Source organism: Dermacentor variabilis, chromosome 9 (assembly GCF_050947875.1).
Source record: "Dermacentor variabilis isolate Ectoservices chromosome 9, ASM5094787v1, whole genome shotgun sequence".
In the NCBI taxonomy this organism is placed as follows: Eukaryota; Metazoa; Arthropoda; class Arachnida; order Ixodida; family Ixodidae; genus Dermacentor; species Dermacentor variabilis.
Genome location: NC_134576.1, coordinates 142,665,965 through 142,679,671, shown reverse-complemented (window position 1 = coordinate 142,679,671; position 13,707 = coordinate 142,665,965). Strand labels below are relative to the sequence as shown.

Below are 13,707 nucleotides of genomic sequence, written 5' to 3'. Positions count from 1 at the left end.
TCCGCCACCCGTAAGAAAAAATCCCACGTGGTTCGGGTCAATCCGGAGTCCTCCACAATGGCGTGCCTCGTATCCCATATTGTACAGCTTCGGGGCATTAACTCCTGTGCTTTAAAGCTATTGCTTTCCAAACTGGAAACATTACGAATGTCCGCGCAATCTCGGTTCAAATCACATTTCCCAAACAATCTGAGGCTTGTAGAATGCAGAGATAGTATATATAACACCCGACTTCCTTGTTTTGCGAGTACTCGTGAAGATCTTAATTTGGTGTTCCCTAACACGATGTTGACTTAAAATGTTGGCTTAAAGTACGGATTGTTACATCTGATGACTTGTCTACTTTTCAAATACTTTTCGTTAAACCTTGGTATTAAGTTTATCGGTGTTTATGCCCAGCACTACAGCCACGCCTATGTATCCCTAAGTCGAATCAGTCCCAGACAAATGGACAAATAGTCATATTTGTGTGTGTCCGTACTTTGCATTACCCGTAATCGCAAGTAAAAGAAGAGCATAGAATAAATTAGTAGGAGCGTTAAGTGTAACCTATATTACAGATGGGCCGGTAGGATTATACATGGGGTCGAAATATAGAGTTTCGAAGCAGTACGCCTCCGGCTACTCAGTTTCGCTTATATGCAATAAATGAATTTGCTTTAAAGAATGAACAAAGAAAGGGATAGCGATAATAAAAAGAACACTTTAACATATAGAAATGCTGGCACGCATACAAGAGGAAAAGAAACAGTAGAAACATAAACAACGAAAGGCGAATCGCTGCATGAACTCGTTCTGTAGCATTTCGAGTACATGTCCGTGTACTTATAAAAAGTGTTTCACTGCACAGTGAAATCTGTTCTTCCAAGGCCACTAACTGGCCGTACTCCAAGCACATCGTCCCAAGTGACAATGGATGATTGCCCAGAGCCCTTAGTTTGAAGCGTAACCTTTGCTGGCCGTTCATATTGGACAGTCCAGCAACACGTGGGCTATGCCTTCGTCCGCCACATCACGCACGCAAGACCCGGAGCTTGCACTGTGAATTTTAAAGAGAAAGGGCCCTCGTGTAGGCCACACCGAGGCGTAAGCGGTGAAACAAGATTTAAGACAAACGAAGAATGTCGGTCCAGTGTCTAAGGTACCCTAAATAGACCTTTTGACCATTTCACATAACTATGCGGCAGATAACCTCAATGAAAGTTTTCGCAGTACGTTTCTATAACCTCGTGGCTGAACAGCAGAAAGGTGCATTCTCCTCCATGTTCGTGATTTCGACGAAAAGCACGCCTGTTCGGTCTTTTCTTGGTCTCAGTTACTATTTCCCAGTGTTTAGAATACGTCAACGTATTGTCAACGTCATGTCAACTATGTAAACGTCATGTCTATAGCATATGCATCCGCAGTGCACCAGTGCTTAAACAAACGCCAGTAAATGCATTCGAAGGTGTCACTTGTTAGTCAGTAAATGTAGTATAGATAAAGTATATCGTAACAGCACAAACGGACGACACACGAAGGCGAAGAATTAAGGCCGGTACAAGCGCTGACTCGCAACTACGTTTTATTCGGGCAAAACAGGGTGTATACAAACACGTAAAGTCAAATTAAGGGCCCTAAACGAAATCATTGGCAGTGCCCGTGCATGATTTTGTTCGTGCATCTTTATTTGATTTTTTGTGTGTGTCTGTGTATTACCCTGTTTTGTAAGAATAAAACTTAGTTGCGAGTCAGCACTTGTCCGGTGGCCTTCTTCGCCTTCAATTGTCGTCCGTTCGCGCCGTTACGATATGCAATTTCACCAACTCTGCGAGCTTTCTATTTTATGGCAGATATAAAGAAAAATGACAAAGTAATATTCAGTTCACGTTATAGCGAGGAAATACATGGTGTAAATATTGAAATGTAAACATTGAAAAATATTATTATACTGATAATATAATTATCTGTTTATTTATACCTGTTTAAACTTTTGTCGAAAGAGCTGATCAAAACAGTATTTCTGGAAATAAAGATCAGAAGATGAGTTTAGAGGCGACTGTTACGGAACGCTCAACTTTGATTTTAAAGCGACCAGAACAAGTACTTACGACAAATGACATTCTTATTGCATGGAATGCTGCACAGAATACGTTGGTGAGAGGCACACCGAATCATTTTATTCCTAAACGAAACAATCACATGCAATCAAGTAGCACACCATTTTAAATTTAAAGCAGTTCAGTATAACATGTCTGCACCGCGCAAAAGACGAGGACAGTAGGAAGGACACAACACAGGCACAACGCAACACAAAGGACACAACACAGGAAGCGCCTGTGCTGTGTCCTTTCTTCTGTCCGCGTCTTTTGCGCTGTGCAGACATGTCGATATTGAATAACGAACTCTCCCAAGCTTCCACTTTATCAAGTTCAGTACAATTACTTCGAGCCGACGACATTTTAAACACTTTCGTGGGAGTCAACGTTGAAGAAATAGTGTCGATGTCACGCGGTCTAATATTTGAATACATCTGAAGCACATCAAACGGGCCCGACATATTTTTTCTTGAGATGTTCTCGTAAGATATCCCACTAAGCTCTTCTTCCCAAAGTATACAAGAAGCAGCGTGCGACAACGCACATTTCTGCCGTCAAAGTCGACACCCGATTCGTGCTCGGAGATTCCGCAGCGCACACATGCCGCGACCTCTCGACACGTGAAGGCCGTTGTGCATATAAGCCAATAGGCTAATACGGCGACCCACTCCGCGTTCTTTTCGTGAGGTTGTTGTCTGTTTAGTTTGCAGCCGTGCCCGTAAGGTCGCAAGTCATATGTGCGGAGAAGGTTTGACGTCTGCGAGCCACCGCGTACACGTCTACCCTGACGGGCTGCGCCGGCTGCAATCCCGCGCAACGAGAAAGTGCGTGAATGACGTGCAGCGCTCGGCTGCAGACGGCGCGAATAAAAGGCACTCAAGCGGGATGCCAACCGAATCCTCCGCTCTGCGCGACCGTTCTTTTGAGTCGGTGACGCGTGGGGCTTTATGAAACGGAAACGGCTGCGACAAGAATAAACACGAGCGCGCGAGGTCGTGTTTCGTCTGCTTTCTCCGTCAAGATTTCTGGATGATACGTTCTGTCAGTGATGCTGATTCTATGGTATGTTGACGCCTACATTACCTGATGTATGTATTACCCGCATAGATTTGTTAATTCCCCGTTTAATTAAATATATTTAGCTTTGCGATCTTCCACTATTCCTTTGTCTACAAACTGAGAGTTTGGGGCTTACTTTGCATTTGCATGAAGATGAACTGCATAAAAGAAATAATGATATGTTTGAATTTCCATTCCGTCCTAAAGAAGTATAATGTTGGCGCCACAGTTAATTTATAAAGCTAATTCGGTGAACCAATAAGCAAACTAAAGAAATTACGACTATTTACAGTATTGAAAGCAAGCATCTGAGATTAAAAGTCATGTGGTTCGTAAAGTATACCCTTCTGATAGCCTATCATTCTTCCGATACTATAACTATAGTTAAGTCGATCGAACCTACCGGCAACATCTCCTTGTGAATGTATTAAGCTAAATAAGTTTTGTACAAGGATGCGGCATTCAGTAAATCAGAGTACACAATAGGGCAAACCCGCCTGCGTCATCCGAATTAATTATCGCTGTTGCCTTGTCACCTGAGTTCTTGTTATTTCATTTATTTCTTTTATAACGTACACAAACCATCGCCCTGTTGCAGCTAGAAGCGTTAACTTGACGAAACTAAGCGACATGGACTCGATGCGTTCGGGCCATCGCGCAGTGACGCTACCAAGAGTCAGTCAACAGATTACAAATAGTACGGAGGACAAAGAAAGAAGGAAAAATTAAATTATGGGGTTTTACGTGGCAAAACCACCTTCTGATTATGAGGCATGCCGTAGTGGGGGACTCTGGAAATTTGGACCACCTGGGGTTCTTTAACGTGCACCTAAACCTAAGTACACGGGTGTTTTCGCATTTCGCCCCCATCGAAATGTGGCCGCCATGACAAAAAAAGAAGAAGAGAATGGTAGATCTCAGCTAGGCGACGCCATAATAGCACAAGCCGCACTGAAACCTCGATTCAGCTTCATGTATACAGTATGCAAGCAAACCGTTTATTTCTTCTTCTTCTTCTTCTTCTTCTTCTTCTTCTACTTCTTCTTCTTCTTCTTCTTCGCTTAGCCGAAGTTTAGCTTAAACGAAACGCAGTGTCGTATAGATATATGCTATGACTTGTGAGGACGCAAAGGACACATACCTCAAAAGTGACAGGAACGTGCAAGCGCGTTACGATGCGTTATGAAATCTGTACTGCCTTTCGCTGGAAAACTTTTTCTTTTGATTACTACTCAGTGGTGGCGAATACAATAAAGCTGCGTCGAATGCTCAAAATTGTTTACAGCAAGTCAAATGCGCGTTAATTGTCATTAACAGTTATGAGGACTGCACTACTGAAATAACTAAAGTGTATAAACAAACACATGCGCATGTTTTCGATTTCCTCTGTGCAAATGGATGTTCGTGCACCGAAATTTCTTTATAGAATAATTTACCGTATGCCACCGCCGATCGGTTATTTTCATGATGCACCTGATGCGTTTCTTGTTTCCTAACAGACTGGTATAATCCACTAGAACTACAGCCAAAACTATTGCGCCATTTGGAACTATACTATTCGGAGCACATTAGTGACAGTTGACGAAGCTTCTGCGGTATAGCTTCATTCAATGTTATTGTGACTTCTGAATAAAACTGCTTCGATTGCGCTAGAGATATGATTGTCTGTAAAATAAAAAACCGACCAACTTGGAAGGCACGATTCGGATTATGCGAAAGTTTCGTTTATCCGGAGCCCACCGCGTGCAATAAATTATCACGCGTTGGCTTCATTTGTTTCCAATTTCACAGCAGATGCACTTCAACACTCGATCAGCCTCCTTGATGGCAGGCTCACATCGATGACAAGCGCTAGCAGCTGTACAACATACCTAAAGGAATGTAATCAAAACTTTATTGACAACGCTTTTGGTCTGGAAGATAAATTCTTCAGTGAGTATAACAGTAACCGAAAGTGGCCCATTTTGGGCGTCTTCTTATTCCTCATTAACAAAATTCTTCAGCACAAAAGCCGACGCAATGTCAATTCAATGCATCATTTTGGTCGGGGATATATCGTTAGCAATTGTTGCAACATGGCTGTGTTCTTATCTATTGCCTACTTAAACCATACCGTAATGTAGTAATGACTCGCTCTCCGTAGAACTTAGGCGTGAAGCCACAAAGAACCGTTTAAAGCACGTTGCTTGGCTACTTCATAGGCAGCGTTTACATAGCTTTTTCTTTACGTTTGCCACAAGGAATTCTTAACATGACGAAAAAAAAAAAAAAAAGCCGCTCACCTGTGAAACAAAGTATCCAAAGTCGCATGTGAAGTCGCATCCTGGCACAACACCGTTGCGGTCAGCGAGAAAGCTAAAGCTGGCCACACCAAGCCACACGGCACACCAAGTGAGCTACGAGCAACAGCAGGCGACTTCTCTTTCCGCGGCGTCTGCTATAGAGCGCAACGAAAAACCGCGCGCTGTGCAAGGGACGCTTTTTAAGCTTGTGGCGCCCTCTCCATGAAGGTACAATAAGCTGTGTAGTTACTTCAAGGCCGGACAGGAACACACGCGCGCTAGAGCGCGCTCGTGCACTCCAGTCACAGCGCACCAAGGGGTTACAATAGGTACGAGGTGCTCCGGGGTATGTGGAAAGGTGTAATGGTTCCAGGACTTAAATTACGAAATACGGTTGTTTGCTTGAATTCAGGGGTACAATCAGGACTCGATGGCAACCAAAGGTCAGCGGGATGCCTCGCATTGGGCGCTCAAGGGAAGACTACAAATGAAGCTGTGTGACACAATTAAGTTTTGAAGTGAAGGAAGCTCAGAGTGAAAGTGATTATGAAGAACGACTGAGGAATATGGAAGAAAGTAAATGGGCTGGGACAGTGTTCTGATATTTGTACACGAAAAACATCGATTCACAGTGGAGGAAAACAACTAGGAAGATTACCAGCAAGTATGCGACCGGTATGGTGAGCAACATGACAACAAAGAACGTCAAGCGGAATGTCGGAAAGGCTGCGATAATCTCATAAGTGGCAGCAGTGGAAAAGAAACCTGCTATGAGTAACAACTTAGAAGAAAAAAAAAACGAAATCAGGAAAGAAATAATTTATGATAACTCTAAAGGAAGCTCATTACTTTTCGAAGCGAGATCACCTTAGAACACGCACTTATAAAGCGAGATACAACAATGAAGAAGACGCATGTGATTCCTGCGGTAAAGCTAAGGAAACGACGGAGCATGTTTTATTAGAATGTGAATTATCTGCCCAGCGGTCGATTTAGGCACATCTGGCCTCCTTAAAACCCTTGGGATCAGCAAGAGCATAGAGAAAGTAAACATGTCCGCAATATAGATTAGTAAGATGCGATCGGAAGATTGGCGGAAGAAAAGTAGGCAAACGACGAACAACAGAGGCGTACAAAAACAAAGTTCCCAATAGGGGTTCAACAAGTTTGGGGATTGAAATTCTTCGGGTGTTTTTTCCCCTTTTATTTTCTTTTTTTTAACATGGGTAGGACATTACGCAATATAATGGCAAGAGCTTGGTGGCGCAACCCACTGCCCCGTTCCAAAGGGGACGCTCATAGCGCCCATCCATTCATCCGGCGAGAGTGGTCATAGAGTTTCTCACTATAACACGTATTATAGTGAGAAACTCTATGAGAGTGGTCACTTCACACCATAGAGTCTCCTACAATATTTGATTCCGCCCCCACTTAGCTCCTGCTGGGCCGCCTCCTCCGGCCGAACCCACTAGGCCCTACTGGCCGGTCCGCTCTGTCGCTGCCATGGCGTCAACTTCCCTTCCTACCTCCTATCTCCTTTACTCCCCTCTCCCCCACCCTGCTGGCACTGAGCCGTGCTCATGCAAGTTGCAGAAGATAGGGCCAGCCTTTCTTCCTTCCTTGAAGAACCGCTTCTCTCTATACAAAATTTGGCAAGGTTCTGACTGGTGTTGTAAAAGTAGCGGGGCGCTTTTTTTCGTTGCGGCGCTCGTGCTGAGTTAATCATGTCGGATTATACCTTTCTCATGCCTTGTCTGCATTCAATATAACATCACTGATTTCCCCGGGGGAGCAATAGAGGCCGTAGTAGAGACCGGGCCTGCTCTTCTGGAGAGGTATCTTCGCTCGTGCCAGGTTTTCCGTGTGCACCTGTGACCTTTCGAAAACATTTTAATCATCCGCTTTGAGTTAAATAAACGTCCTTCTACAAAAACATGTTCAAAAATCGGTAGGCGTGAGCCGCGGAGTTGGCGAAACGGAAGCAAAGCAGGTACATGCGACGTACCTTTACATAACGCGTTATTATAATCTGAGGTGTTTTTCCAAGGCCTCCGTTTGCCATTTACATGTGTCCTCCTGGAGCAGTACTTGCAAAAGATTAAATATAACGTCGGGACGAGAAAAGCACCCAGCAACGAAAAAAGCGCCCCGCTACTTCTACAACACCAGTCAGAACCTTGCCCAACATTTATTATTGTATGGAACTCTACGCTTCACACAGACTTCACATCACTTCATGGCTGTGCACTTTGCAACTGCGCGATGCTCTAATTACGCGCGACGTGCGTGGCAGATGCATGTCCAACAAGTACTGCCGTTCTTGACTTTTCTTACCTGTGGTTGGCCTTCTAACATAGAGTTTCCTACAATATGCCTGCCAACTTTGAGCTGCGTTCTGTGCACCGTGATTGGTCTCTGGCAGCGTTTGTTAGCAAATCTCGGAGGTCGTGCTCGAATTCAATGCTGGCCGTGGAGTGGCAAGGACAAAAATATGCAATGCTGGCCCCGCGTTTTAAGAGACACATGCAAGAAGCTTCACAGTGAGAAGTAACCTAATATGTGAAGCTGTTAAAAACAAAGACTGTTTGAACTCTCTGACTACAGCTCACTGTACCACAACCACGACCTACTGGAACAACAGACCTGCGCAGATAAGCAGGTTTTAAGGGAACCAATTGCGCCCACTCTCATTCAACCGTTTGGCCATTGGTGTCGCTGTTATAGCCTATTCGTCTGCTACTCTACGGTTGACTGGTGCGGCGTTGTATTTAGTACGGCGGCTGTTGTGTTGTGACGAGCTGCTTGCCTAGTTGATGATTTTTGCGAACACAGTGACAGTGATGTCACAAGGCTTTGATCGGTCACTCGGCTTCAAAAGTTGGCTGTCCGAACGTGAAAAATGTCGGTGCGTGTAGTCCACTGCTCTCTAAAATAGCGTTAAATAGCCGCTGCTAATGCCTTTTTCAGGCAGCAGCAAACCGTACAGATCTTGCAGATTATTATAAGTCACATTGTTTGTAGAGTTCAAGTAAACAACAGTTTCATTGTATACGTTGTAAAGTTCGCTTCCGCGCTCTTTAGAAACTGGAAACTACCGTTACGTTACCGACAGAACGATTACCACTCATTTTAAATCTTAAAAGTTGTCCGTGAATGCGTCGCGAGTTCAAAACGAGAATTACGCGTACAGCTTTACTGCGCACGTATCTTTCGCACCACAGTTATGCTGCCGCCGTACCACGCAGAAAAGCTAGCTGTGCAGTTTGAAAAGAGTTCGGTGACACAAGGCATGTACTGCAGCACGTTTTAAAGCACTGGGATCGATTTTGCAAACTTTCTAGTGAGCGAGATATCCAACAACATTAAAAACTAAGTTACTCTCACCTTTCCTTGAAACAGACTCGATCAACCTATTGCACATATCGGCCACAAGACTTGTGAATACTTTTACCAGGTCATCTGCCTTTCACTACGGCACACATGAGGGAATCCTAATGTCATCTATGACATTAGGATATCTGTTATCAACTCAAAAAAGCTTGATTATCCTATGAATCTTTTCAAACAAATTTTCCAGTCTTTTACGGTGGCTAGGAAACGGAAATGTATGCCGTTTACCATTGCAGTATGCTCGTTGTTTATCTTCCTTGCACAGCTCCTCCTCCTATAATTTCACTATTCAAACGCAAAGCACTCGCAATTTTTTGTTTTCTTTTTATATTTGTGAATTTATTCATTTACCACCAATACAAGCGCATTGTCCCTGCCGAAATGGCAACACGAGCGTTGAACAGATCCATTGAGTTTCTAAAACTCGATGAACAGATCGCAGTAGCAGACGACAGCAAACAGGTTATAACTAGCGCCCTCTGCTCGTACGCTCTGTCCCTAGCGGCAAAAGGGGGTACCTAGACCAGGCGTGCTCGAGCAAGGAGATCTGTGAAGGTCTGGAGGTCTGGAGTAGGTCGTGAGCACGACCATCACCATCATCAACTGTTTCTACGCTGTCCACTGGCCCGCGTTGGCTTGTTCATGCTCGTGGCTTGGTCAGGGCCACGGTACAGTGGTAGCCACGGTCAGGGCGGACGCTTGGCCTAGCTTGGCTTACGTTTCAGCGCCTGCTGTGCCTGCTCGTACCTTTTCCGCTTTTGTAGCAATGGGTCTCCTGTACAAAATTTGCTGAGAAATTGGTGCTCTGGTTACCACCTGCTTTTGCGTGGCGCCCTGGGCGTTCACTAGGTGAGTAGCTTGAAGTTTTAATAGCAGCTACGAGCACTGGGCGAAGTTGGGCGAAGTACAAAGTGCCGGTTTAGCCGCCACGTGTGTGATCACACCATTGTTACAGTCTACTATTGTTCTTTTTCTTTTGCTAGGCTGCCAAGATGGGTGTCCGCAGCTACAATGAGGAGCTCGGCTACCTAGAAAAAATGACATCAGTCTCATGGCGTATCAAGAAAGGGTTTGTGCCAAATATGAAGGTAAGCACTGTTGCCAACTTCAGAGTTTACGTGGCATTGCATGGCTGTTTGCCTGCATGCAGTCATCTCAGAATGGTGATATTCTGCTGTTCTGCAAGATCTGCATATTATAAAAATGGCGTGGCACTAAGCTCTTCCCTGTGGCTTTTGCACTTACCTCAACCATTTTTGTCGCCGCGATATTGCTTGCCCTAAGCGGTTTGATACCTCACATTTGCTAAGTCAACGAGACAATTGTTTTTAGGAAGTTACACCATGCTGTCAAGCTCCTGGACGCCGCTGAATCGTGTGTGCCATGTCCCTGTGCCTCTTGTTTTTCCATAACACTTTCAGGTTGAGGGAATTTTCTACGTGAATAACCTCTTGGAGAAGCTTATGTTCGAAGAGCTGCGGAATTCGTGCCGCCCAGGAAACGTTGGTGGCTTCCTGCCAGGTGTTAAACAAATTGGAAATGTGGCCGCCTTGCCTGGAATTGTTGGAGTGAGTACAGTTGGCACTAAATTATTTTTACTTTTTTTCCTCTATCCAGCAAACCTGCTTTTTCCTACCAGTCTGGGATAAGGATTAGGGAATCTCAGGCTATAATGAGCATTTCAATCTCACACCCCTCATAACATGCACAGTGAGAAAATAAATTGAACCAGCAAGTCAGTGGTATCAGTAAATAATACTTTTGTCTCGCGCATGCATTAAAAAAACATTTGAAACGAATGCAAAACGTGCAAGTCCAATTAACTCCAGTCTGCGAGCCTGCACACAGGAACAAGTAAGCCTCGTGAAATTCAATGGTGTTTTAGTTAAATTGTAACAGGAGTACTACTACAGGTGTCATCTAGGGTTCAAGTAAGGTCCGTGTCGTACAGTCAGAATCTGATTCCTAAGGGCCAACTGCAACTAAACTTCACTTGGGCTAGATTCACTATAAGTGCCTAGTGTATACTCTAAAAGTAACCTTTACAAAGCTGCAGGGCTGGTAATTGGCTAAGTTTGCTATTAGCAGCTATTTATTTAATAGTGCCGAGGCAGACGACACGTGCACCTGGTGACAGAGCAGTAGTGATGTGGAAATGGCGAATATTGAAGAATTGTATGCAACTGTTGATCTCTCAGTTGTGCCTAGGCAGCCAGGCGCATTGCTTGCTCACCGTTTGAGTGGATGGTCGTCCCTCTCGGCACGCGTTCTCCCTGTTGCGCTCGTGATTTGAGCGGTTGCAAGAATGTCAATGCATTATGTGGCTGTCGTATGCATGAATACATACTGGCAACATGAGCGATGGCTGTGCAGCATGCAACGCTGAGTAGAGAAAGTACGTTTTAGAGTGCAAGCTTGCACCACGGAGCAGCAGGCAAGTGCGGCGTGGACCAGTCAACACGTACAAAGTATGTAAACTGCAGTTGGAAAAGCTGCACAAGCTACAAATGACAGCACAGTTGCTTACCCATCAAGGCCTGCTTGGCAAACACTTTCTCGCGGTGGCTATAAGTAGTATAAGCTGCAATAGCGCACGAAAACCGAAGGTAAGTTGTATTCAGAGGCAGCAGGGGCACTATTCTCAAACTATCATTCCCGATAGTGTATCATATTCAAGGCAATTTGCACGGCTCTACATTAGATGCATTGAAGTAGACGAACGAAAGCCTTTCTGGCATAGCGCCAGAAACGAGCAGGAACCGCGGGCCGCATTTGTCACAAAAGAGAATGCGATGCGGTGGCCATGGTGTTGATGCGGCAGCTAGCCATGCAGGAATGTAATGCTGCCAGAGCGAAATGGCAAAGGTTTATTGCAGCTGTACTCCGGACTGTATGGCCGTGAGTTTACGTGCACTCAGCACCGAACCCCTCTAGCCCAGCTGTGCCGAGCCCGAGCTACTTGTCATTGTTTACTACAGATGGCGGTAAACGTCTGATTGGTCGGCGAATCCAGCGTTTCCAGCCTGCGAGGCAGCGGCTGGTGAAGTCGGATACGTCATGCAGGGGACGCTAAGATCGCCACAGTTTTACAATGTGCTTTAAACGTGACCTGCAGCAGGATGGCGACCAGTTGTTGCCACAGCGCAAGCTCAATGTGCGGCGAGCGAGTGCTTCTTTGCTTGTCGAAGGCTCAAATGTAACACACTCTCATCAGTGAAACCTAACTGTATATAGGCCAGCATGCTGCTGGTTAGCCAAGCTAGTGCACGGTGCACCCTGTTCCGGCTGCCCCAGTGTGCAGTAGGACATGTTCTATTACTGCGCCAGCCACACTACACTGTATAGCGTCCAGTTTTCTCCGATGCAGCGTAACTGTGCCATGCGGGGATCATGTCCACGTTAAGCTGGACTAAACTGCGCCTTAGCTTGGCCACCCCGATGCGCTCTTTTTTGAGTGGAGGAAGAATGCAACGAGGTTCTGCTTCTGATCATAGACAACCAGATAGAAAAAAGTGACTGGACTCTGAGAATATTTCGCATTAAAAGAACATCGCGGGTGCACAACGACATTGGCATAGCACCCGGAGCAGCTAGCAAAGTACACTAACCTAGTATCTAGTGGACGTGCAGGACCTGTTCGCTGATACACAGAAACAGTTATACAAAGGGGCTTTAATACAAGCAAGGGAAGCAAACGACCTGGGTGCTGATTCTCCGCTGTCTGCATAGTATGTCACTTCCGACAACTGGTAATGGCGGGGTTTTTTCTTTCGAGTTTCCATATGAAAAACATCTTATTTTGCGAGCGTTTTGTCCAAATTATCTGAAGTGTTGCTTTTTACGGGGTCCATAATTTCGTTGCAGTTGGCCTTTAGTGTAGTTGCCAGCCATATTTAACTATTTACACTTTAGCAAGGTTAAAATAGGCACGTCAGTGCCTCAAATCTCACTTTATTTCAATTATTCCTTTAATTTAGAGTTCTTATAAGTACTCCTGAAAAAATGTTGCTCTTCTGAAGAACTTCTAAAGCTGGTGTTCTTGTGCTGGAATGGCCACAATGGGGCATTGCAATTACACTTATTTTCATTATTTAATATCTATCATGTCCTGGCACCAGTATGCATTGCATTCCCTGGTGCATAGTAATTCTGATTTTGCCGAGTGGACTGGGTCATCTAGTTAATATGTAGAAAGTCATTGGCACACAGTTAATCTTTCTGTGATTGAGCCATGCCATTTTGCTTTAGATAGAATTAAGGAGGAACCATTGCAGAAAAGTTTCACTGGAATTCCAACTTGGCATTGGATGTCTGACACAGTCCAGAGTAAACTCCAGTTTTGCTTTTTAGATCTCTATTTTATTTTGATATTGTAATCCAACGCTGGTGTTTGCGGCAGGCTGCTGAATGATTAAAAAAATTTTTTGGCAAGGACGTAATGCAGAGCTAGTCTGTGCTGACAGACCAGTTTTATGACCAGCAGCCGTGTCACAGTTATTCCATGCATCCAGTGATCAGGGCATATATGACTTAATGCGTGTGCATTACCTGCACTCTCATCGTCTAGCATTCAATAGGGCTTCCCGACATCCATTCTGGCTATGGCTTTGCGATCGGCAACATGGCAGCATTTGACATGGATGATCCCAAGGCAATTGTGTCACCTGGTAAGCAAACCTTATTTGTTATGAATTAGACATTGCGTACTTGCTATTTCACTGCGTGTGATTTGATGTCTGGATATCACAGACACGTTAATCAGGGATTGGTCGCTATTTGCAAACTACAGGTGCAAAATCTCAGTTAGAAAGACATATCTGGTCTCACAGACTCGTACAGTAGAACCTCATCAAAAGTTCTCGTTGCGTACCTTTGCTGGCACCAAAGTTCACAATTGA

General features: G+C 44.8%; 2 protein-coding genes across 3 annotated transcripts in view; one reads left to right on the top strand and one right to left on the bottom strand.

Moving 5' to 3' along the window:
* The window catches only part of LOC142558223 (uncharacterized), a 55,075-nt gene extending 49,524 nt beyond the window's left edge, over positions 1-5,551 (bottom strand). The window contains exon 1 of the mRNA XM_075670379.1: positions 5,420-5,551. Coding sequence (XP_075526494.1) covers positions 5,420-5,459 — 40 coding nt within the window. The 5' untranslated portion in view covers positions 5,460-5,551. The remainder of the gene's footprint in view (positions 1-5,419) is intronic.
* A 3,913-nt stretch (positions 5,552-9,464) lies between these two features.
* Positions 9,465-13,707, top strand: part of RtcB (RtcB RNA ligase) — a 30,452-nt gene continuing 26,209 nt past the window's right edge. Inside the window, exons 1-4 of one of the 2 annotated variants that reach the window (XM_075669760.1) lie at positions 9,465-9,658; positions 9,793-9,897; positions 10,231-10,377; positions 13,377-13,476. In XM_075669760.1, coding sequence (XP_075525875.1) covers positions 9,802-9,897; positions 10,231-10,377; positions 13,377-13,476 — 343 coding nt within the window. In that variant the 5' untranslated portion in view covers positions 9,465-9,658; positions 9,793-9,801. The remainder of the gene's footprint in view (positions 9,659-9,792; positions 9,898-10,230; positions 10,378-13,376; positions 13,477-13,707) is intronic. The other variant, XM_075669761.1, reaches the window with a different exon arrangement.